The 26,391-nt window shown below is 43.7% G+C and overlaps 1 protein-coding gene and 1 non-coding gene across 12 annotated transcripts in view; both read left to right on the top strand.

The window, feature by feature from the left end:
- The window catches only part of LOC135898863 (copper-transporting ATPase 1-like), a 75,457-nt gene extending 52,466 nt beyond the window's left edge, over positions 1-22,991 (top strand). For 4 of the 11 annotated variants that reach the window (XM_065428037.2, XM_065428038.2, XM_065428035.2 and 1 more), the window contains 5 exons: positions 347-489; positions 3,341-3,544; positions 3,872-3,989; positions 15,501-15,603; positions 16,283-22,991. In XM_065428037.2, the coding sequence (XP_065284109.2) occupies positions 347-489; positions 3,341-3,544; positions 3,872-3,989; positions 15,501-15,603; positions 16,283-16,553 (839 nt within the window). In that variant the 3' untranslated portion in view covers positions 16,554-22,991. The remainder of the gene's footprint in view (positions 1-346; positions 490-3,340; positions 3,545-3,871; positions 3,990-15,500; positions 15,604-16,282) is intronic. The other 7 variants (XR_010563434.2, XR_010563433.2, XR_010563432.2 and 4 more) reach the window with 7 other exon arrangements.
- On the top strand, positions 13,705-13,776 carry TRNAT-CGU (transfer RNA threonine (anticodon CGU)). The gene has a single exon. It is a non-coding gene; the product is annotated as a tRNA-Thr (tRNA).
- Positions 22,992-26,391: the final 3,400 nt, after the last annotated feature.

Raw genomic sequence — 26,391 nt, 5'->3', positions numbered from 1 at the left:
TGTTGCTAATTCACTCTCTCCTGCATGCTTCCTCCACTCTGTCTCTTACCTCTGTTCTCCATGCCTTTATTTCTACATTGGCTCTGTTTTTGTCTTACCTCCACCCCTTCTTGAACACTGCTTGCCATTTTGACCATATTTTCAAGCATGCATAGCTGCTTTTTCTCTTTCACTGTTAACATTGTTGCCTCTTCTTTTCCTCGGTTTGCTTACTCAGATGCACGAAAATTCACTATATTGGCCTAGGAGAAGTTCTTATACCCTGCTTTGTGTCTAAGAAACAAAAGGCTTCATAGCATTGCTGATGTATACAATAAATTTCTCTGTTCTACGTTCGGTTTGACAGGAATGCTGGTCTGCATGTTGGCAGTTGCTGACACTGTCAAGCCTGAAGCCAACTTGACAGTTTACACATTAAAAAAAATGGGCCATGAAGTCATTCTTCTAACCGGAGACAACAAGCGCACCGCAGCTTCGATAGCTCGTCAGGTATGTGCGGCATTTCAGTTTCTTTAATCAGTTTCAGTTGCTGTTCTTGTGCGAGGGCTTCATCCTTCTGCGCTCCAGAAAGATGGTTTTCTAGCAGATCGCAGAGTTGTGAAGGGATTCATCAACCATGCTAACAAACCAGCTGTCCAAACAGCCATGATTGTCAGGTGTTGGGATTATAAAGACAGCTTGTAGTGTCTGGGCACCGATGCGCAGTAGTGAAGGATTAGAAAAGGGATTAGAAAAAGAATTATGCTGACCTCGGCGTCAAAAAACTGTGTTGTCTTTCTGAGTATACGAATAGTATTTTGTTGGGCCAGGCATGCACCCAGGATTTCAGGGCGGGGCGGGGCGGGGCGGGGGGGAGGGGAGAAGTGGCTGCATCAGGTGGTTAGACTGATAACGGGAGAAGTGTCATTCAAAACACATGGAATCCTTCTCCACTTCTGGCAGCGTTTTCTCTACTTCCTTTTTAAATAAAAAGATGTTGATTCATAAATAGTTTCACAAGCAATGGTTAAATTTGTTAATTTTCATTTTCCTTCCTGTTTGGTTGTTGCCTCGGCTCTCTCCTTTAGTAGATCACTTAATTTTTCAACTCCTTGCGTCTCTTGTTTCCAGTTGCCAATTTTGTATGAAAAGTGCTGTACAATTGGGGAAAAACCAGACGAGGTAGCGAGTGACATTAAAATTCCTAATGGGTTTAACGGTTATTGTGGGGTTTGATCATAGACACTGTTTCGCATGATTTTATTTTCCACCTTATCTAACCTATATAACGAGTATATGGTTCCGAGGATATGCCAACGTTGTGGTGAGCCATCACTCGAGGAAATAATGAAGCAAAAGGAAAAGTTAAATGCAACTGGCGTTCGTCTCCAGCTGCAACTCGTTTCACAAGCATACAGACCAGCTGACTTCAAACGGAATTTTTTTACTGGTCCCTGTATCAGTCTAAACAAAAAAGGTTGAACTAACGAAGCAACAGCAATGCGCGCGACCATTGCAATAGACGGTGACAACTTAACGTATCTCAAGCTAATCGCATTTGCACTGAATCGATGAGAAAACTGGCCTTCACACCGAAGCAGATGCCTAAAACTACTGCTATCCAAAAGGAGTGAAAAAGGCAGCAAAATGTTTATCGCTGAGTAGCTGTCAAGTCTCAATATTGTCTTAGTGGTGCTTTAGGAATGTGTGTCAGGAGTGGTCTAGGGGGGGGCATAATCTATATACCCAGGGGTATACTCCTGGGTATTTGCCTGATGTGGGCCATAGCCAAGAAGCAGTGAAAGCAAAGTTCATCTCTTCAGTCAGTGGCCCTGCTTGTACCTGACAAACAGGTTATCCTCCCCCTAAAGTGATGGTGTTCATGACAGCACAACAAATGTACATAGGCACAGGTAGGAATGTGGATAGCAAAAAGAAGGGAAGGGCAGGGAGAACTGGAAGTAATTTATTGTCATGTTTGCATTATTTCGCTTTTTTTTATGTGACCGTTTCTCACCATAATATCACTGCTATCAAATATTGTTCAGTGAAAGACTGTATCTGAAAATTCTTCAGCGTTGTCATATATTCTATAGCAAAATGGCCTTGTCTAATCAGATTACACCCACAACACGAATACTGTTGTACATTCTCGAATGTAGGTGAACACGAGAGATTATTCTGAAATGTTCGGTACACTCAAACATAGCGAACACATTTGATTCGTGAGCTAGGATTCGATGACCAATGCCCATGCTCATCGCAATAGTTGTGAGTTGAGTGTTGCATGCTCATCGCAATAGTTGTGAGTTGAGTGTTGCTTGCTTGAGTTTTCACCATCACTACAATGTGACATCTGTATGTACCACAGCATTTATCACAGATGCAATCTGATTAAAGGATGCCCTTTCGCTATGATATCCACAATAACATCCAAAAGCTTTCGGATAAATGGGCACCCACTGTATCTTGTGCCCAACGGTACATGATAACAGTAATAATCTGGCAAAAAACTAAATACCGGCAAAAAGTAAAATTATGAACACATGAAAATGTTTCCTTTTAAGTGTCATTTTGTCACACGTAAACAGCCATGTGCATGCCTGCCAACTTCTACAATTTAATCGTAAAATTTCAGACATTCAGAGCTTGTATGCGATTGTTGTAATCCTGCCGTTACTTTATAGTTTTGCATTTGCAGCCAGTTTATGGCAAAATTCATTTCAAAAGGAAACAAATACAGTTATCCACCGATAGTCTGGAGGCTGATTTTTTTGATCAGCTTGTTTATATAAACCCATCAGCAGCAGTGCCATACTCTCATAAAAGCAATGCATTATGGCGACTGAAATTTTGGTCACCGTTCTGTGTACTTTCAGTTTTTTGTGGCACAGATCATTCTTGCTGTGACTATAGAGGACAGTGCCTATTCATTGATTCTGTTCTGAACAGTCTACAATTTTCCTAATGCTGCACAGTTAATATCTCTAGCATTAAAACAAATTTTATTATTTTTTGTCACATTTTTGTAATTTTTTCCTTGGTCTGAATGTGTAATATAGCCAGGGGTGCATGCTTGTGGCGATAATTGGTGCTGCATTGCTGTAAGTCTTTGACATAGTTAAAAAGCACTAACTCTAGATCTGCATTAACGACACATTTTTTCAGTACTGTCTGATACCTTGTCGTGCCTTGAATATTTTAGATTCATTATAGAATATTTTATATAATGCATGGCTAAGTTTACTTGAGTTTTGCTTTGTTCACTCTAATAACATTGTGAATCAGACCGTATTACAACAAGCTGCTTTGCATTGGATATTGTTTACACAAGCATGTTGATGCCTTGCTTTATTTCTAGGTTGGCATCAAACATGTCTATTCGGAAGTGCTTCCATCACACAAGGTGATGATGATCCAAAGACTTCAAGAGCAGGGGCGGCGTGTTGCCATGGTGGGAGATGGCATCAATGACTCTCCAGCGCTAGCTCAGGCTGACATTGGCATCGCTATTGCTAATGGTACTGATGTTGCTGTTGAGGCTGCTGACGTTGTTCTTGTTCGCGTAAGTAGTGACCATGTCAAAACAGTCTTGCATATGCTCCTAAATATTATTTAGCAGCATGTACTTGCTAGATCAATGCATAGAATGAGGCAAACCATTTGTAATAGTGCACATTTAAATCTGCAGAGTATTAGGCATTGTTTATTGCTTTAATGGTACAGTAAAAATGAATGAGGCAGCCACTATAATAGCTTAATCACAATATGCTTGCAAAGCATGTAATCCTTAATTATACTGATGCATTCCTGGTTCACTTATTGCATTCGGTTTATCATGTAAGTTGTGATGCAAGTTTGACAGGTTCGTTCTGTCATCATTTTATTTCAGAATGACCTCCTTGATGTTGTTGGCGCCATAGCCCTCTCTAAGGCCACCGTGAGAAAGATACGCCTCAATTTTTTCTTTGCCACTGTCTACAACCTTGTTGGAATTCCACTGGCAGCTGGTAAGTACCTTTCTAAGTCTCTCTCATGTATTTGTGGTGGTTTTAGCTTATCACTTTGAGTTGGCAGCAACTACTTTCCTAATGTCAAGTACGTACACAGGCAGGGTGGTGTTGTCCAGTATTTGTATTAACACAGTTGACTTCTATTATTATGACCGTTTTAAGACCACAAAACAGTTTGTAATTCTCCATCAGTTTTACTTCGGGAAAATGTGGACATATTTGAGACTTTTGAACATGGCAGAAATAGCAGGTGTTTGAAATTATCTAATACCAGTTAACAAAGTCAGCCACTTTATCAGTTATTCATTGTTCAGTTATTCATAGCCAGTTCTAGCTCATGTGAAATTTGCTTATCTAGCTAAGTGTTGCCTCTTTGAATGTGTCAATACCTATAGTAACCAGGTCTTACGCAGAAAGGTAGGGCATTATATTTTGTTTATATATATATACACATACACAGTCAACGACCGATTTTTCGGACCCTCTAGGGAACGTAAAAACGTCCGAAAATTCAGGCAGTCTGAAAAAATGAATGCATGCAAAAAATGCATTTTTTTTTCTTTTTTTCTCGGATCTAGAGGTAAAGGGCGAAGTACCAGGTTTCCGAAACCCTGCCAAAGCATCAGTGAAGTGGTTATAAAAAAACGCATTCAAGAACTCTGTATGCAGCCGACTGCCGGTTTATTATGTACATGTGCATCGTCGGGCAGCCGGTTTTATTGTTGCAGTAGCTTGAAGAACTTGATTGTTGTTTGGACGGCGTTCCGGTTGCATGCGATCATATTCACCTCGATCTGAGCAAGGGTCATGTCAGCACTGTACACCGATGAAAGAGTCAACAGTGCTCGCGTCAACTCGGCGCTTGTAGGCGGCGCAGGCATTGGCTCTTTATTTTCAACATCGGAGTCTTCTGAATCCCCCACAACCTGACTCCTTGCTCCATGCCGAACTCCTTGCTCACATCAGCCGGCGATGGGCCGCTCACGACTTGCTTAGTAATTGCGGCTTTCGTCTCCATCGTTAACTGACGGTACTGCTTTCTGCGCTTTGACGCCATCGGCGAGGACGACGAAGACGGAGTAGGGGCCATCGAAGGCAAGCGAAATCCTCAAGTTGCAAACAGTGGAGTTCGCAGATGAGCGTCGAAGCACCTAGGCTTAGCGTCGCAGAGCACACTTGACACAACAGCACAACCACACAGCACGCTAGCCAAAACGTGGCCTACGCAAACAAACGAAATGGTGCCGCTCCGGAAGCTCCGCCGGAGGTGGAATGCGGAAGTGCGGCGATGAACAGGGCCAGCGTGGCCAGACCAAATCGGTGTGTGACTGCTAGATTTGGCTAGTTGTTCAAAGTGGTGATATGCTTCGGCTGCATGTCGATTTCCTGCGCAAGGGCGCTGCACGAGGAGCCAAAGGACCTTCCGTCGCGTCAAAAGGTCCGGAAAATTGGATGGGGGGGGAGGGGGCAGTTTCGAGCGTCCGAAGCTTCACATGTCCTTATACATTGATTCTATGGGGCTCATGGCGGTGCCACGAAGACGTCCGAAATATCAGGCATGTCTGAAAATTTGGGCGTCCGAAAATTCAGTCGTTGACTGTATATATATATATTGTCACAGTCGGTAAATGGGAAAAAAAGGACGCCGATGGTGGCCTTGAAGACGACGAAGCAGTGTTTAGTACTATCGCTGCTCTACGCTTGTTGGCTCAGCCATTAAAAGCCATCTGTGAATAGACGCACATTTCTTCCTTCCCGGGACATCATTGATGGAGTTGCTGGGTAATCACTTGCGCAAGACGGAGCTGCAGAATTACAAATGGGTCAGCGCACACAACAGGTGGGATAGCACGCTTATGCTGGCTAATATAATATTCTACCTCAAGAAAACAGCACGGGTCTGGTTCGAAACACACGAAGAAGAGATTACAAGTTGGGACCAGGGCAAACAGAAGCTTAGAGATTTGTTCGGCAAGCCCGTCGGCCACCAACGGGCTGCGAAGAAGGACCTTGGGACCCGTGCACAGACGTCCGCTGAATCTTATGTGACAAATATCCAGGACGTCCTCACTCTTCGCCGTGAAGTGGATAACAATATGGCAGAGGCAAACAAGGTCAGCCATGTTTTAAAAGGCATCGCGGACAACGCGTTTAACCTGCTTGTTTACAAGAACATAACAACGGTGAATGAGACCATTAACGAATGTCGCCGCTTTGAAGACGCGAAGAGTCGCCGCGTAGTTCAACAGTTTACTTGTCTACTCAATACCGCAGCTTCATCGACGTGTGAAGACATTTGTCCACTGCGTGAGCCCACCTCCTGCGAGAGCGCCGTACGTATCGTTCGACGAGAAATCAAAGCAGCGTCTCCTGCCACGCCACTGACGCAGTGCTTTGACGATTTCCGGCCGCTTGTGTCTCATTCAGTCAGTCATTCGCCAAGAACTTGCCAATGTGGGCCTTCCGTCCATCTGCTCCGCCAGCCGTCCAGACTTTGCCTCATCTGCTACCTCTGCCGCTGTTCACCGAAGCCAATACGGTCTATATCTGAGCTATCGCAACACGGCCGAATGGTAGAGTGTATAAGAGTGACTGAACGAGAACGTAGAAAGAAACAGATACACAGACACTTTCTACGTCCTTGTTCAGTCGCACTTATACACTCTACCATGGATTCTAACCAACCAGCCCGCCAACGTGTTTTAACCTCCATCCCCTCCTTACCGTCGCCACTCTCCAACGGGAAACTAACTGGGGCAGCACCTGAAAGTGACGCTGCTCTAGAACAACGGCCTGAAATTCCTCTGCTGACTCTGCCTACTGATCGGAACCTTCTGGACGTGCACATGGTTGGTTTGCCCATTACAGCACTCATCGACACTGGAGCCTAAATTTCCATCATGAGTGCGGAGCTTCGAACACGCTTGAAGAATTTACTTACAGCTGCTCCGACTCGACTGCTTCAGGTCGCCAACGGTGGAACTCCGGCTGTGCTTGCAATATGTACTGCTTGTGTCAGTGTCGCCGGCCACCACTCGTCCGTTTTGTTTAGTGTGCTCGAATGTTGCCCTCTCAGTGTGATCCTTGGACTCAACTTTTTGGCCGCCCATTCTTTTCTGATTGACAGTTCAGCTAGTGTTGTACAACTTAACCTACCCCTATCTGTTCCCATTGATTTTCCTGCTCAAGCTCCAACTCAGCTTTGTTCCGTGAATTTTATTCGCCTGCCATCTCAGCAATAACCTGCATCCCTGTTTTAGCCTGTCCACCTGTGCCTGACGGAGACTATGTCCTTACGCCCGCGACTTCAGTTCTGCTTTCTTACAATGTCTCCTTCCCACACACCATCGATTCTGTTGTGGACAATCGGACATGTCTATCCATCCTAAATTTCGGACAGTGCCCACAAGTACTTCCTCGAGGCATGTCTCTTGCCATGTTGTCACTTCATTTATTTCATTTATTTCATTTATTGTACCCTCAGGGCCGAAGCATTACAGAGGGGAGTGGCAAAAAGAAAAACATTTCTGTGAAAAGATACTTATACATGGAGTTATATAATGTACCAATGCAAATACAAATACTCTAATTAACAAAACAAATCAATGCAGATCACCAAACTAGAAAACAATGTAAAATGAGTAGATGATACAGGCAAGCACAAGCAAACAAGAGAAAAAAACGAGAAATAACATGAGGTAAAGAACTAATTAGTTACTGTTAAAGCATTTTTGAAATGTTGATGGTCTGTAATTTCTACAGTAGTGGTAGGTAGGTGGTTCCACTCTTCACAAGTCCTGGGAAAAAATGAATATTGAAAAGTAGAAGTTCTGCAAAAAGGAACGGCTACTTTATGTCGGTGATCAATGCGTGGTGATACGTACTGGGGAGGAAAAATGAAATCATCGTGTAGAGAACGATGCTGAAATATGCGGTGAAAAAGACACAAGCGATAAAACTTACGGCGAGATGCTAGTGATGGTAGTTCAAGGCTCGATTTCATATTAGTCACACTTGCGGTTCGAGCATAATTAGACATAATAAAACGTGCAGAGTTATTTTGAACCATTTCGAGTGAGTAGATTAGATTGTCATGGAAAGGGTCCCAAACAGAGGCGGCGTATTCCACCTTCGAACGAATCAGTGTTTTATAAAGTAAAAGTTTAAGAGCCTGAGGAGCGCGTGAGAAATTCCGGCGAAGATATGCAAGTGTTCTGTTGGCGCTGGCGATTATGGATTCAATGTGATCATTCCAGGTTAGTTTTGATGATATAGTGACGCCAAGATATCTATATGACGATACTACTTCTAAAGGAAAGTTATCAAGATGATATGAAACATTTGCATTAGTAGATCTAGTTACACGCATGACTTTGCATTTTTTAGTGTTTAATTCCATGCACCAAGTCTTACACCAAGCGGACACAGAATCAAGATCAGACTGTAGAATAGTAGTATCATTAGGACTAGTTATTTCTCGAAATATTACACAGTCATCTGCAAACAAGTTGATATGGGAAGAGACGCAGGAAGGTAAGTCGTTAATGTAGATTAGAAAGAGGAGAGGGCCAAGCACCGATCCTTGTGGTACTCCTGAGGAAACAGGACTCGAAGGAGAGTCAGTGTTATTAGTAGAGACAAACTGGGAACGATTTAGTAAGAAACATTCGAGCCATGCAAGCAGTTTGGAATCCAAATTTAGTAACTGCAACTTATATAAAAGAAGATTATGGCATACTTTATCGAAGGCTTTTGAAAAATCTAAAAATATACAGTCAGCTAAAGAAGAACGATCGAGGATGGCATGAAGACGATGAGTGAAACATACGAGTTGAGTATCACACGAGAATGTCTTGCGGAAACCATGTTGTGAAGGCGAAAAAAATGAATTCGATTCAAGAAAAGAAACAAGATTTGAAAATAGAATATGCTCGAAAATTTTACACGGGATGCTAGTTAGCGAAATGGGGCGATAATTTAGAGGCGAGCGTTTATTGCCAGACTTGTGAAGCGGAACCACCCTCCCGATCTTCCAGTCAGTGGGGAGGGAACTGTTCTCTAGAGACTGTCGAAAAATTTTTGTTAATATAATTGATGAATAACAGACTGTATTTATAAGAAACCTAGGATTAATAGAATCGTACCCAGGTGAGGAGGATGCTTTTAAACTTTTTATAGCTTTGACCACGCCATTGTAGTCAATTATAATGGGAGACATTACTATAAATCCTAAAGGCTTAACATGAGGTAGCATTGTTTGTGTTGTTGTAGAGAAGTTGCTGACAAAGACTTCATTTAACACACGGGCACATTGCGCATCAGGTATAGCATTCCCTGCAGAATCAACAAGGCTGATTGCGCTATCACTTTTGGGATGAAACACCTGCCAGAACTTTTTGGGATCGGATGTGAGCATTGACGGTAACGTGTCATTAAGAAAAATATCTTTAGCATTCTTTATGGCTGCTATGTACACGGCGGAAGCTTGTTCGTAGGCGGCCCAGCGGTCGTCATCTGGAGACCGTATTGCTGAGCGGTATGTGCGTTTTTTCTTATTCGACAAACGTTTTATATGGCGGTTGTACCAAGGTGCATCAGCGTTTACAATTATTGTACGAGTAGGTATGTATTTATTTGTTAATTCTTGAACCTTAAATAAAAATAAATCCCAGTTTGATTGTACCGTTCGCTCTTCAAAACCATCGAGAAAACCGTCAAGAAAAGTGCAAAGCTCCTGGTTGATTAGTTCGAAATTCGCATTTTTATAATCTTTTATAACTTTCTTTCTGTTTTTGCATTTTGGACGTGAAAGGTTAATGCGAAATGATAGAATAGAGTGGTCACTTATACCGGGCAGGTGAGTGACGTTAGAAATATATTCAGGGTGTGTGGCTAGTACGAGATCAAGAATGTTTGCTGTTGATTCAGCTATTCGAGTTGGTTTCGTTATCAATTGTGTTAAAGAAAATACAGCGCACATATCTAAAAAATCTCTTGCGAGTGAAGAAGGCGGATTTGGCGCAGGTGGCTCACAGTCCCACGATACATTAGGGATGTTAAAATCCCCCATTAAGAAAAGCGGTAACCTCGGGAATTGACACACCACAGAATTAATCACATCGTGTAGTTCGTTAACGAAAATGGAATTGTGAGAAGGGGGGCGGTAACAGACACCAATAATTATTTTTTGCTTGGGAAATTCTGCGACAACCCAAACGGTTTCCAACTCACTTTGAATGTGGATGCGGTACGATGGGAGTTCGTTTGAGATAGCGAGCAATACACCACCGCCTGTCCGCGACCCTCGATCACAGCGATATACAGAAAATTCGCACACTGTCGCACAAGGGCCACATTTTTGCTCTATCTGTGGTGCCGTCTTGGACCAATGCTCATTCTGCGCCTTCTGCATCTGCCTCGACTGACGACTTTACAAAGATGATTGCACCGGACCTTTCAACCCAACAAGCCGCAGAGCTCCGTGGCCTCCTCAAGTCCTACTCTGATATTTTCGACCTGAACGATCGCCCTATGTGTCAAACTACGGTTGTGAAGCATGGTATAAATACCAGCGATGCAGCACCTGTTCGCCAATGCCCATACTGGGTGTTGCCCTCTGAGCGACAAGTTATCCAGAGCGAGGTTGACAAAATGCTTGCCAAAGGGATTATTGAACACTCTTCCAACCCATGGGCTTCCCCTGGTGTTTTCGTCAAAAAGAAGGATAACAGTTGGCGATTCTGTGTTGACTATCATCATCTAAACACGATCACCAAGAAAGATGTATACATATCTACTTCCCCGCATTGACGATGCTCTTGATTGTCTCCACGGTGCACTTATTTTTCATATATATACCTTCGCTCTGGATATTGGCAAATTACCGTCTCTGAGATGGACCGTGAAAAGACCGCGTTCATCACACCAGACGGTCTATACCAGTTCCGGGTAATGCCTTTTGGCTTGTGCAATGCCCCAGCGATCTTTGTATGTATGATGGACATGCTCTTGCGTGGTTTGAAATGGTCCATCTATTTGTGCTACTTGGATGACGTCATCATATTCTCTTCAACTTTTGCGACTCATCTTGAAAGACTTTCATCTGTTCTTTCTGTTTTTCGCACCGCTGGCTTGCAGCTCAACTCGTCCAAGCGCCACTTCGGTCACCGCCAAATAACCATGCTCGGACATCTCGTCGATTTGTAAGGCATTCGCCCAGACCCCTCTAAAGTTCATGCTGTGCAGAATTTGCCCGTACTAACTTGTGCCAAAGATGTTCGCAGCTTTATTGGCCTTTGCTCTTACTTCCGCAGGTTTGTGGGAAATTTCACCCATGTTGCCCGTCCCCTGACTGACCTCCTGAAGAAAGATGTTCCTTTCTGTTGGGACTCTGAACAAGCGTCTGCTTTCTCGCAGCTCATCACGCTGCTCACCGCACCTCCTGTTCTCGCCCATTTTGACGCCTCCGCTTCGACAGAAATCCACACGGATGCCAGTGGCTACGGCATCGGCACAGTTTTAGCTCAACGTCAATGTGGGCACAACCGCGTTATTGCCTATGCCAGCTGCCTCCTCTCTCCCGCCGAGCGCAATTACTCAATTACTGAACACGAGTGTCTCGCCCTCATTTAGATGGTGGGCAAGTTCCAACCCTACATATATGGTCAACCATTTACAGTTACAACCGATTTCCACGCCCTTTGTTGGCTTTCCTTCCTCAAGGATCCCACCGGACGCCTCGGTCGCTGGGACCTACGGCTACAGGAATATGCATACACTGTGGTCTACAAGTCGGGTCGTCTACGTCAGGACGCCGACTGCCTGTCTCGTTATCCTGTCGATGTACCGGATGGTTTAGTGGATGTCACACCGATCTGCGTTCTTTTTCTCTCTGCCTTGCAAGACATTGGTGCTGAACAATGGCGCTATGAATTGTTACGGCCCATTATCGAACGCCTGCTCTCTGATCTGTCTGACCCATCCCTTCACATGTTCGTGCTACAAACTGGCATCCTGTATCGCCGCAACACGCATCCCAATGAGCCCGAGCTCCTAACTGTCATTCCGTCTCATCTTCGACAGATTGTACTGCAGCAACTGCACAACGTTCCCACCGCTGGACACCTTGGCATCACGCGAACCTATGACCGAATTCGATGATGGTTTTTCTGGCCCCGTCTCTACCGCTCCGTCCGGCGCTATGTTGCCGCGTGCGAGTCGTGTCAACGCCAGAAAAGACCAGCTGTGCCTCCTGCTGGTCTGATGCAGCCTTTGGATATACCGATTGACCCTTTTTTGCGCGTTGGCGTTGATCTTCTCGGACCATTCCCTATATCAAATGACAGAAATACGTGGATTGCCATCGCTACGGACTATATAACTCGCTATGCCATTACCAGAGCCCTACCGACCAGCTGCGCTACAGACGTCGCTGATTTCTTGCTTCAGGACGTTATCTTACACCACGGTGCACCTCGTCAACTTCTCTACGATCGCGGAAGATACTTTCTTGCCAAAGTCATAGACGACCTACTTCGATCATGTGCTACTAAACACAAACTTACTACTGCTTACCATCCTCAAACTAATGGTCTTACCAAACGCCTGAACCGCACATTAACTGACATGCTAGCAATGTATGTTTCCTTCTATCATCGCGACTGGGGCATTGCTCTACCATTTGTCACATTCGCCTACAATTTCTTGCACCACGACACTGCTGGCTATTCACCCTTCTATCTCCTCTTTGGCCGTGAGCCGACTTTGCCTTTCGAGACTCTCCTTTCGACCACGTTCGATTTGCCGACATAGTACACTCGGGATGTCATAGCCACAGCGACCCAAGCATTCCAAATGGCCCGCATTCGTCTTCCTGCTTCACAGACACGCCAGAAGTGCCGTTATGACCAGCGCCATCATGACGTGGACTACAAACCAGGTGCTCTTGTGCTAGTTTGGTATAACTCGGCATGTTGGTCTATTGGAGAAATTCCTCTTGCGATACTATGGCCCTTACTGCATCCTTTGCCAGGTGACCCTGCCACATATGAAGTGTCTCCGCTGGATGCCACCGTGCCTTCACCTCTCTCTGACATCATCCAGGCATCACGAGCGGCAGAAAGGACGTTTCACGTCCGCCGCTTAGGTCTGTGAGTGGCAGCACTGGCTAACACTTCCAGGGTTCTACTAGAAAACATAAATGCCCAAGAAAGTGGATGGGGAAACGGCGAAGCGGTAGCTCAATTGGTAGAGCATCACACGCGAAATGCGAAGGTTGTGGGTTCGGTACCCGCCTGCGGCAAGTTGTTTTTTCATCCACTTTCATTTCCCATCAATTTACCGTTTCTTCATTTCATTTATTAAGCACAAGTAATTTCCCCTATGTTGTCCTTGGTGTCAGTGTTTGTTGGCTTCTTATGACGTGACTATATATATATATATATGTATATTTGAAAAAAAAAATGAAAATAACGGAACAAAGGGGCCCCATTTTTATTAAGTGTATCATAAGAAGTCAACAAACATCGACACCAAGGTTCAAGTGAAGACCAGTTGCCTTCACCCAAAAAGATCACGTACTCGTGAAGCATGTGGCAAAAAGGATGTTCCACATGTATCGCCGAGTTTTGTGAGTGGTGGCACTGGCTAACACTTCCAGGGTTAGTTGTAGTAGATGAAACATAAATACCCAAGGAAGTGGATGGGGAAATGTGCTGCAGTAGCTCAATTGGTAGAGCATCGCATGCGTAATGCGAAGACATGGGATCATTCCCCACCTGCAGCAATTTGTTTTTATTATGTCTTTGGTGTGAGTGTTTGTTGGCTTCTTATGATATGCTTAATAAAAATTGGGCCCCTCGGTTAAGCCCCTTTCTTCTCGTTTATTACATAATGAGGGTCTCAAATCTGGTAGCATTGATGCCTTCAGGTAGCATGCATGGGTTTATTGACCAGTTGCATTCATCCAAAAAGATCATGTACTTGTGACGCCTTCATCAGAAAGGATGTTCCAGATCCGCTGCCAAAGTTTGTGAGTGGTGGCGCTGACTGACACTCCCAAGGTTCTAGTAGGAAACATAAATACCAAAGAAAGTGGATGGGGAAATGACTCCGCGGTAGCTCAATTTGTTGAGCATTGCACGTGTATTGTGAAGACTTGAATCATTACCCACCTGCAGCAATTTGTCTTTTCATCCACTTTCATTTCCATTCATTTATAATTTCTTTAATTTGTTTAGTAAAGTACAAGTAATTTCCCGTATGTTGTCTTTGGTGTGAATGTTTGTTGGCTTTTTATATATATATATATATATTATTACGATATCATTCAGCGATGTTGAAGGTTCAAGAGACGAGCCGCCACCAGAACGACGATGAAGTTGGTAGGTGAATAGGCATAGCATCGCCAGTAAGAATACGATGCTTGACTGCGAGCGTCCGGCCTAAAGGGCGATCGTCGATGTCGAAAATATCTCCATAGGACTATAAATACCTGGCAAAGCTCTTCAGCAGGCGCAGAGGACAGGTCCGTCGCAACCATTTTCTTTATATTGGGATCGGCACCCGAGGCTGGCGCAAGGGCCACGCTAAGCTTGCGAGAACCACCGGTCGATAACGCTGCCACGTATTGGTCGCCGAGACAATCAATGGTGGCAGGGTAAATACCTTGCGGTAGAATTTGCTTTGCCAATCCAAAGTTACAGACAGGCATGCGAGTACAGTTCCCAGTAATATTATGTATACTGTGAGGCACTGTAACGTCATACCTTATAGGAATGTCGGGCAGAGGAGTGACGAGGTACTCGCCATCAGGAACTGGTGGGAAAGACAACAGTTCAATGTAGGCTATTGGATTTGGCTGCAGGCGAAGAAAGCCGGTGCGACGTAAGCGGAAGTGGGGTGTGTCAGAAGGTTCTGCGAGCATCGGCAACTCAAGGCGAAGGGTACTGGAAGAGCAGTCAATAAGAGCAGAATGTGCGGAGAGAAAATCGTGGCCGAGAATGAAGTCATGGGGGCAATGAGCAATGACGGTGAAGAGGACAGGAGTGTGGCGGCCAGCGATGCTGACACGTGCCGTACACATGCCGATGATAGGAACAGTACCGCCATCTGCTACGCAGACGACGCGTGCCGACGCTGGGGTGTGGAGCTTGTTCAGTTGTTGTCGGAAGGCAGCACTCATAATGGAAAGATGTGCTCCTGTATCGATGAGTGCCGTGACAGCACCAGCACCTCCACCAGAATGTTGCGTGTGGAAAGACACAGACAGAAGAGGCTATTTACAGGCTATTTACACTGGATCCAGGCAGCCAGGCCGACATTCGCTCGCGCCAAGCGCACTGACCAATTTAATCGTCGTTCTCACGGTAGCGCGTCTCTTGACCATTGCTTGGTGATATCGTAATAATATATATATATATATATATATACCAAAGATATAATGCATCTGGCAAGTGTGGTTGGTTGTGCCAATATTGTTAGAGATAATATGTGTGGCTTGCTGTGCAGGTGTTTTCATGCCGTATGGTGTCGTCCTAAGGCCTTGGATGGGAGCTGCAGCCATGGCCATGTCAAGTGTCTCTGTAGTCTCGTTTTCACTCATGCTCAAGCTGTAAGTAGAGGTGGCATTGCATGGCTTTCCTTGCCATGGTCATTTTTGAAATCAACCATTGTATATGTGCGTTGTATGTGAGAAGTGTCAGAATTCGCTTAAGGGACACCAATGGCAGAAGTGATGATAGAGTAGTGTTTCAAGATGTCTATTAAGGTATGTCAGTTTAAAGATGTGCATTAAACTTTTGGCTTCATGAGTGAAAACATGGTTTTTACAAAAGTGTGCCCAGGTTCTAGTGTGGGCTTGTAATTAATCTCTCTTCTTTTTGTGAGCATTAAGCAATTTCTTTTCATTTTTTTCTAGTCAGGGTTTGAAGGTGCAGCTATTTACTGAAGTGCATCTTTTTTAAAACTTTGTCTTCCGAGAAAGTCATTTTTGTTTATCCAACTAATTGCAGCTTGTTTTACTGAATGCATTGCACCAAACTAATAGCTTGGTACAGTCATATTTGGTTGTAGTGGCAATATCAATGGGCTAAGACAGCGTCATTGTGAAGGAGTTCAAAGTTGGGAAGCTTGGATACCAATGGGTAAATTGCATGGCAAATTGAAAAATCAATAACTGTGAACACCACGTTATGAAATTAAGCCAGAATGTAAAAGTGGGTCTAATCTGCTAGGCTGGGAAGAGTGCTGTGTACTCCTAACAGTTTATTCCTTGTGTGGTTTCTCCTTAGGTTTAAGAAACCAAGACGGGCTGCCCTTGAAACCCAACAGTACCTTTCGGAACTTCAGCGGCAGGGCAACTCTAGTAGTTCCAACTATGATGACCTGTCACTCCACTGTGGTCTAGATGATGTGCCTGCCAAGACCGGTGCACAGTTCAAGTCATCCACTCGTGGCTCAACGTTCACCATACTGTTCAGCAGTCTGAGAGACAAAGCTGAAAAGACTAAGCAAGGGTACCTGCTCGGTCAGGATGAAGAAAACGCAGACATATGTTCCTAGATTGACCAGAACCTGCCTGCTACCAATTGCTGCTGCACTTGCTTCCCCATAACCATCTGTGTATGATGATGGTCGGATTGAAGCATCAGCTTTTGATTACAAGCTGGCACAACTTGACAACCAAGTACCTTGCAGCCACACATGAAATAGGTGCGTCATTGAGGGTACATGCTTATTCTGCTATCCTTAGTTGTGACACCTCGGTGGACTGAGTTACCTCCCTTTGCAAGTGGCACTGATGGTATTTTGCTGCTGCTCCTTTTGAGCTGCTGTTCGCACATTCCTGGCTGTCAGGTCGTTTGTAGAGAATAGCACATTTTTCAAGGCTGCTAATGATGCGCAGCATGTGAGAGTGAGCACTGAAATTTTTGTGGAGACCTTCAGAGCCAAATTGACTGAGCTTTGGAAATGAATGAGCCCAACTCTTGCTCTGTGGCAGTGTGATGGCCTGACTGCCTCTAGAATTGTCATGGGATGTTAGAGTACAGATGTATGTAGCCTGTACAGCAGGGAGCATTTAAGATGCTACTATACCAAAAGCAAGCTGTTTCCTAAAGGGAAATTCTGTGATGGTACGTTGCTTGGGTAGCTGGCAGGGTATTGTTTAGACTGAATGTTTATATGGAGGAGCTAGCAGGCATGATTACTTATGCATTTGAATCCATTTCTTGAGATTATGGCAACCTGTCCTTTGAAGGGTTAAGACATCTTGTTGTTTCTCTGCTCACTTTCAGTGTTGGAGATGTGAAAAATGGCAGGTTTGTATGAGAGTGGTGAGATGTATTTTGCCCATATATTGTAACACGGAAGGAGCAGTTGCCAAAACCACTGCTTTGTCGTGAATGATGCATTGTGCCAAAGTGAGATTAGACTTATCAAGTACAGTCAACTCGCGATAATTCAAACGCTGTTTAATTTGGTAGTTAATTCAAACACTATGATTTGAATGCATTTTGAAACCACTAAGTTTGAAGGAGGCTTTTGGGTAAAGGTACCCTGCAACATTATCTTGAGCATGGCAAATGAGCCCTTGCAGTCACCAAGTAGTGCTCTCACGATGACCTAGGCAAAATGTTACTCAGTGAAGGCAGCAGAAAAATCTGTAATATACTCAGAAGATTATTTGTACTTTTCTGTTTAATTAGCCCTCGACACCCTTCCTTTAGATCTATGACATGAAGGCATTGCCTGAAGGTTAATGGCTACATTTCTTTATTAAAGCTTACTGTTGGCTTGACTTCTTTAGTTGTCACAACCAATCAGCACCAGCCACTAAGATCAAGAGTAAAGTAGACCTTTTAAGAGTAAAGTAGCTGGAATGGCAAGTATTAAAAAAAGAAAAGAAAGGAATCACACAGCATGCTTCATTTTGGCTGCACTCAGTGTACGTAAAAGAGCATGGAAACACATGGGGGGTGAAAAATTCAAGTGAGTGCAACCTGGCACAACACTGGTGATTTATTTGCTGGTGCATAAAAGAAAAACGTAAATGAAATTTACTTGTGGCCAGGCGACATTGAGTTCAGCTCTACCTTCTGTGACAGTGCATCAAAGAAGGTGGCATTCTGGGAGAAAACAAAGAAAAAATTGGTATTTATGAAAGTAATAAAAGCTGTTATAAAGAATTGCTTGCAGGTTGCTGAAGCACTTCCCCCCAATGTGCAAAGCATTTTAGAAGTTTGTTAAATGATATTGCAGGGTCACATTAATTAAAAACATTGGTTTCCCAGTTCAGAGTAAGGCACCAAAAACAGCTCTCGAGAGGGCATTTATAAAGTGTCAGTCATCATAGTAATCCCACATTTGATATTCAGGCTGCTGTGGATCATGATGGGCACCACTGCAAATCGGTACCACCAGTCTCATCACATGTTACAGCTCTGATATTCAGAATTTGTGTGCACAAAAACTGTGGAACCTCACAGTGCCATCAGTCAGTCTTACATTTTGTGCACGCATTTGTTTATATAAAGTAAAGATTTGGTACTGTGCCCTATTTTGTTCGAGGTCCCCTAATTCAAATAAAGACCTCTGGTTTGTAGGAGCTTGAGTTAACGGGAGTTGACTGATTTTGTATGATATTAAGTCTGTGAGGCTGGAGGGGACATATGGTCTTCACATGACACTGACTGCACAACTGCCATGTCCCAAATATGAAATTGCTTCTATTTAATTTGTTCAGTGGACCACTATAACATTGCTTTGATGTGACTGATTTACAACATAGTATTTTTTAAACAATTTTATATCGGGCAACCGTATACATGCCTGGATAACTTACAGTTTGTACTTTTTGTGAGCTTGGAGATTGTTACTGCATTACACTTATTGCACAAAATGAGCGCAAATGCTGGAAGGTAATGTTTCCAACATTTCTGTGTGTTGTCACACTGTGGTTTAGTTGTTGAGTGTGATTTATACTTTTCATACTTGAAAGTGGTGTTATGTAAACTGGCCGCAGTGTTGCGCTTAAAAACAGGTCCCCGTGAAATCGGGCACCAATCAACAAAAGCGTTGCTTCTGAGGTGTCAGAATGATATGAATGTATGTATTTTTAATTTCGTTTATTTTTAGAATAGTGAATTGTACCTTAGTAGCTGCTCTGTATATGTAAGCTGTGCATCGTAGCTGCTGTAATGCATAAGCTTTTTATGCCATTATGTTGTCGCTGATTTTATTTTAGACTATTGTATTTTTCGATACTGATTCTGTTATTGGATTGTGTTCAATACAGTTCTTCATTCTCATTTGTAATCTGAAACTAACAACTGTCTGACGTAATTCAGTATTTAAGCTTATAATTGACTGACCCGTTAGTATGTCATATATATATATAATATGTGTGATTGTGTGTTGATGTGCTATGCAACATATAGAAATCATACCACGAAATCCACAAGAACCCAAAAGCTATGCAAAATGTTTAGCTTGTTTGTGCCCAAACTCTTGTAATGAGAGCGTCAGTGCAACTTCTTGTAACTCTCAGCTTACATGTTTGATTCTTCGTGCAGGAAAAGGGCTCTTCTTTGATGCACTTGGAGGTGAGATGTGTGTCTCCTAGATTAAATTGAAGCCAACTGCACTTGCTCTCCGAATATGATGTTGCATGTAAGCATTTGACAATTAACTTAGTCATAAAATCAAATGAACATGATCAGAAACTGAAGAACTTAAGAAGCCATTATTGCACACAGGATCCTGCCATAAATATAAGGCTTTTGAAATGACAATTTAATGCAGAATTTTTGCACACACAGTTTAGAAGGCCTAAATTAATCTCTCATATTTCAGACTCTGTACATAAAACCTATAATGAGCATGTCCATGTCAAACTTAGTTGTATTGAGCACATTTTCTGGTTAAAAGAAGTTTTCTAAGACCATATTGTTCTGGCTGCAATAGCACCGACTTTTTAGCTTAATGTGGTGCTGTATTTGAATGAAATGGCTGGAACCTGCATTGTGTTATGCTTGTTTCGTTGCCATTCTTGTGCTGATGCAGCGCAAGAATATTCTGGAAGGAAAATTGTGCTTTGTGGCACAATCTCCGAACTTGGGGACTCCTTGCATTCCACTTCATTGACATGAAGTGCTGTTTGGGCTTTTTTCAATGTGGTGAAGTTACCTGTATGCATGCCGAAGTGTGTTAATGCTAGAAAGGATCTTTTATTGTCATGACTTGTGAGGGCTCTCAATCCTGGTTCATATGATGATTTAAGGAGTTCTGCTAGCATCACACAAGCTGCTACAAAAAAGGAAAGAAAAATGATGAAATGAATTTTTTTTTGTGTGTGTGATTATATCCAATCTTGCAGATATGAGCTGATTTCTCTGCCTTAAGTAGGTACCTCTATAGGGTACCTACTCATTGAACCACTAATTATTTATGTCAAACTGCATAACCATATCGCTAAATGTACTTGTATTCTATCTCTGTCGAACTCAATAACATAGTGAGGAAGCATCATGATAAAGCCAAGCACCAAAAATTGAGACTCGTATCTCTTGTCAAAATTGCTGTCCTTCACAATTTGTTTACGTGAAGAATAGATCGTAAAGCATGTAAAATTATAAGTATTTAGGTGTTGCTAGGGTTTGTTCATGAAGAATGCATTGAACAGCACGGATGCCACAAATTCGGCAAGCAACCACTGAGATGCTGTACAAGGTTCACGCTTCCCCTGCATAAGGTTCAACTATTGTTGCAATAGCTTTTCAAGTTGCACCGCGCGCTTGTAGTTGTTTTGACTTGTCTATTTATGCTAGTCTCTAGGACACTATTTTCATAACTTAGAACATTCTGTGTCAAATAGTAAGTCTCTCTATCGTGTGCCTGAAAAATCATCTTAATTTTGATTATGTTAGATGTGCTAGAACCTTTCAGCTGTACAATGGGCCAAGACACTAATGAGGATTCTGTTGGGACTGGTTTGCAAAGCCAGTTTTTCTTTAATTGTGGTTTAATACAAACAGACCTCCAAAAGTTTTAACCAAGGCATCAAGCCTAGGATTTGTATCCAGCAGTGTGTATAATCCTCACTGTTTATATCAAAAGTATAATTCTCATAAAGTAACTGAAAACACACTTTGGGAAAGAGGGCCATTTTATGACAGCGCATCTTTTGTTAATGAACAAAAAGGTGTCTTTTTTTTCGTTATGAATGTTGTTTGCAACTCCAATCGCTTGTAACCCTGCAGCTGTTTATGGGAATTACACATAATTTGTGTTCACTTTCTGATTGTGTTTCATGTAATTGCTGCAATATTTCAGTGCAATTCATTCATTCTTACTGGTGCTACCTGATTTCCATGTTGTGTGCACTTTTCTGCATCGCCATGCAGCGTTTTGCATGTCCCTCAGTTTGTTATGAGCTGTGGCTCACAATAATTTTTTCTTTCCCTTCGTTCAGCTCTTGAAAACAAGCCATGTGAGCCAGGTAATGTGGCAAGATCGTATCTATATTACTAAAAAAAACTCGAAGAATGTAGACCATTAGCCATTACCCATATTCTGTCTTTCCAGTTGCAGTACCGTAAGGAACAAAGCTGTGTTAGGGCTGGGGAACTTGTACAAGTGTATTAAACCAACTTTCCCTGCACATGAAGCAATGCCCAAGAAATATTTTTCCTTGTGTGTGTATGTGTGTGTACCTACTGCAGTGTGCAGCTTCAACATGTCCTGTGATACAACCATTTGTACACATTCAGCTAATGAGTGTAACAGCACGCACAACGCTAGCTCAAAAGTTGCAAAGCATCACAGTGTTGCGATAATGTTTATTGCTGCATTAGTGTTTCCTTGTTGCAAGACTGTTTCCATTATTTCCATTTAATGTTTTTGGTGGGAAAGGAGCAGCTGAGGTGAGAAATGTTTTGTGTCATATAGTCTTGTCGTCAGTGTTTTGAAAGTGTTAAAGGGACACTAAAGGTAGGCTTAGGCCTGATTGCCTTATTAAGCCAATATGAAGTGATAGATTGGTGCTCCAAGACATTCAAAGTTAATTTTACAAAAAGTGTTTTCACCAAAAGCAAAGCTTTTGTAAATGAGAAAGTGATGTACAGTTAGGATAAGATTGGTGCTGCCTCTGTAAAAATGCAGTGATTGCTTGCATCACCCCCCCCCCCCCCACTATGGTTTGCCTCGTAATGAGATAGTGCTTTTGGCATGTAAAAGCCCACAATGAAAATTTTTGAATCGTTTAGTACTTGCACAATCTATAAAGCTAATTCCGTTGAATTGCATCATAAATGTAATGCAGTCTGGGCACCTTTTATAATATTTTTCTTAACTCCCTGGTGCAACCTCTTCATGATATTTTCTACATTATATTTGGAAGTATGGCACGCCTATATGTGTGGCCCTCTGACTCAAAGCAGGCCTTAATGCACTGCGCAGTAGGACACATAAGAGCAACAGTGCAAATAATTTACCTACTTAAGCCAACCCACCCATTGTGGATGATTTGAATAGTGCAAATACTATACTGTCTCTTTCAGTCATGTTTTCTTTGCAACAAAGTCATATCTTGGCATAAAACAGACATTGTCATGTTTCTAGAAGGCTTTTGCAACAACCTAAGTTTGTTCAATGTTTGCCTTTCTTGTCCCTTTAATGCTTGAAGCACATTCTGCCAGGGGTGATGTGCATTTTGGGACCAATACTGTGGATGAACGCTTGTGCTATTTCTGCTGAAAAACCGAAGAACACAACTGTCTATCCAGCTTTCTTGACAGCTGTTTGTGGTGGAGATGTAAGAACACCACGTCATGTTTTTTTTTTTCCATACCTTGTCTTGGATTTAGCAGCAGCAAAACAATGTGCTCTCTTTGCAGAGAAATGGTACTGCATACAGCATACTGCATTTATATTCTATGCTTATAGCAACACTTCTATTTGTATGTGCTGTTTTCAAGTCTTAATAAAAGATGTATAACTGTATATGTTTGGAGTTGACTGAACATTGTGGTCATTCGGCAAAGCTAGAAAGCTGTTTCACCTTCTGAGCTGACGTATGTGTTGGTGCTCCTGAGCCTGTTATCGTTCTTGTGCTTGCAGCAGGGAGCTTACAGTTTCTTGCAAAAGATCACCTGCTTTTTCTTTCCACTTCCTGTAATGTCTGCCGCATTTCGTGTACATTAATTCCCACACAATTATAAGTACGGTAGCCTTAGGCCGGATTTTTTTTATAGACGTCGTGAGTAAGCAGTGCCACTGGCAATAGTAAAATGAAATCTTCCAGAGATCAGCACTTCTGTACTGCAGTGTTCAAGTGGGGGAGAGCGATACAGCCACTACCACTAAGCCGATAGCGTGAGATCGAGCGGCTCGCAGAAAGCGGTGCTGCTTCTCAATGTACGTGACTACTGCCTCTCTGCTTAGCTACTCTCTCTGATGGTCCTGTGGTGTTATATGGAGAAAGGAAAAAAAAACAAAAAACTGGGAGGGAGCATCACATGAAAATTTCTAAGCCTATATATTTAAGTCTCATACATTCGCAATATGCATGTAATGGAAATAAGCCCTCGCCGCTTTAACCATGTGATAGGCAAGCGGTAATTGGCGTAGAACCAATCCTTGGAGGGTGGGGGGAGGTGGAGCAGAGCGAAGTGCAGGTGGTGAGGACCAACCGGGTTGAGGGTGTCACTAAAATCTCGCTAGCCAAACAATGCCTTGTAAGCCCTAACACGTAAGAGCCAACACGCAGATGTAGGCCCTAAAGGGTGGAGAGGGTGGTGCCAAGCAAGGTTCGCTTGCCGAGGCAGGTGCAGTCTGCATCGGCCGAGGCTTTTTTTTTTCCCCTCTATGTATGAGTATTCTGGACAATTCGGCCATATTGTTGACTTGGCTGTTACGGCCTTTCAACTTGGCTCTAAACGCCAACATCGAAGAATTCTACTTGTCGGAATTTCATTGGCAGCATGGAGGAAGAGGTTTGACAGTGTCCAGAACGGAACTTCAAGGGGGTATTCTGTAAAAGTTCACATGGTCGACTATCCATTGATACTGTCAACCTCACTTTCTCATTTTTACTCTTACAGCTCCAGCCAATCAGCAGCGCCCGAAAACAGTCAACTAGCTAAACTCTTAATCCACCCCCCCACCCCCCCGGCTACAGAAAACCGTATGTTCCTTCCTCCATGTCTGTTGCTGCGACTACAGTGAACTAGAATACATTATATTCTAGTTCACTGTACTGCGACGGCAGGCGCCACTAAATGTTACCAGAACCAAACACTCCTTCGAATGGTACAGTCTGTACGTGCAACAAACGTGCAACAATTTTCTTTAGTCCTACAGTGTCATGATTTATATAAAGAAAGGTGCAGATAAAGCTAAGTACTGTGAATGGTTCCACGCCTGCCACATAACTATAACGGCCACCAAAAAAAAAAAAAAAACGGATGTTTATATGACAATGCAACGGAGCTGTCGGGCATTATACTAAAGAAGTCTAGTTTATTTTTATCCAGTATAAAACAAATGGCTCGTTTGGCCACATAAGCGGCCACTGGCCACTACATAGGGGGGGGGGGGGCAGGCTCGGGGACCCGAAGTCTCCCCCCTTCCCGTCCGCGCCCCAATTTCATCGCCTGAGTTCTATCGCCCACCATCTGAGGTCACTTTTAAGTTGTCATTAACTTTTCAATTGCCTAAAAATTCACCGACTATTACGATACTCTCTAAGGCGAAATTTGAGCGCAGCTCGGTACGTGTTATTTCGCGATATATTATTGACACATCGCACCGGTCACCGCACCGACTGGTAGTGCCCCAGGGGTGAATCTCCCCATGGCTGCCATTGGCTGTTTTTAAACAGACGCTCTTTCGACGCTAGCGCGAAGACGACCTTCATAGCCCCTATTGGCGGCGAGGAGTTACGGAGTCGCCATCTATCGGAAGCGCCTCGCTGGCGTAGTATGAGGAATCGCGCGGCGCGCTCCTCATAGGTTTTGCTGGCAGCGCTCACTGAAAACACCACGCGGGAGCTCTCCCGGACATTTATGTAAGTACTTTCGAAACAAGAGAAATTTTTTATTGTCTAAATAATAATCTTGGGCAAACTGAAAGCACAGAATCGTTTACGTACTCTGTCTCTTTACCGAATACGTACAGTGAAGGTCACTGCGCGCGGTCGCCGCAATGGAGTCTCCTGAACCGGCTTCTTGCGTGAAAGGTAGGTAAACGCTCAGAGCAAACTATGTGAAATATGTTCTTATAGTGTTTGTATAACTAAATGAAGCCTAATAGAATGAAGCCTCAATGCAGCGATTGCACAGATTCGCAGCCACCGACTGCGCGTCTGCGCGATTGTCCGCGCACTCTTTCGCTTTCGCCGCGTGCACGTTTTCGCACCATGCCATAGCTTTAGGCCGCAGAATATGAGCATTTGACAGTATACAAGCAACCATTGTTGCGTTGGTGCTATCAGAGCTGTTCAAAAATAATTTCATTGTAGAGACTTCGACGCCTACCGGTCGGGACTGTGATGTGCCGTAGCGACGATTCAATCTTTTTTTTTTTCTAAATTCTTGGACGTTTCAGTATTATTTCTCGAGTTGCGTCGCATTGTATGTTTATCGGTGTTCTCGGCGTGCGATTTCCCGCTGCTTCTATTTGTAATCCAGTGCATTAATTCAAAACACAAACATGACCATATGTCATGCTTCTTTTTAATGTGCTTCTTACCGCTTCCTTTCCACTCCAGTGAACTTGCCAGTATCTATAGCATCGACAAGTTCATAGATCAAACCGTCACGACATTAGTCGGGCGGCGGACTCGGGCGAGCGCCTCAGTGCGCGTTTTCGAACATCGTAGACCCAGCGCCGTAGCAGAAACCTTCCTCGCGTCTGTGCTTGCTGCATACCCGAGTTGTAGCCGATGACTGTTTGTCGGTTTTATGTTTCGCGAGCCAAGATTCACGCAGCTTCTTATTCTGCGGCTACGTGTGAATAAGGCTGACAGCGGCCTCCGTTGCGTACGTTCGGCACTGCGGCACCGAGCAGTAGTAGCCTACCATGTTGCGCACCTTCAAAGGCCTGCAATGCAGTTTGCCTGTACGTGTCGCGCCACCTGGCAGCGGCGGTGAGCACCCGCGGGTAGGCCCTCGCCACTCAGGCCCGCCTGCAAGCCTGCTTTTCCAATTTTCCAATGGATTCTCCGCGGCCTCTTGGTAGCTCCTTCGTGAGAAGTGTGAACAAAAAGAACAAGCGCAGATACTGCTGCGTTAAGGACTGTCATAACCGCGAAGGGGATGTCGGCATCAAGTTGTACCGCTTCCCTTTAAAACCGGGGGAAGCAACCCGGCGGCTGAAGTGGATCGTCGCGGTTCGTGTCGGT

The sequence above is a fragment of the Dermacentor albipictus genome, chromosome 3, assembly GCF_038994185.2.
Source record: "Dermacentor albipictus isolate Rhodes 1998 colony chromosome 3, USDA_Dalb.pri_finalv2, whole genome shotgun sequence".
In the NCBI taxonomy this organism is placed as follows: Eukaryota; Metazoa; Arthropoda; class Arachnida; order Ixodida; family Ixodidae; genus Dermacentor; species Dermacentor albipictus.
Note: the sequence above shows the minus strand (reverse complement) of the source record. Positions and strands in the feature narration are given on the sequence as shown.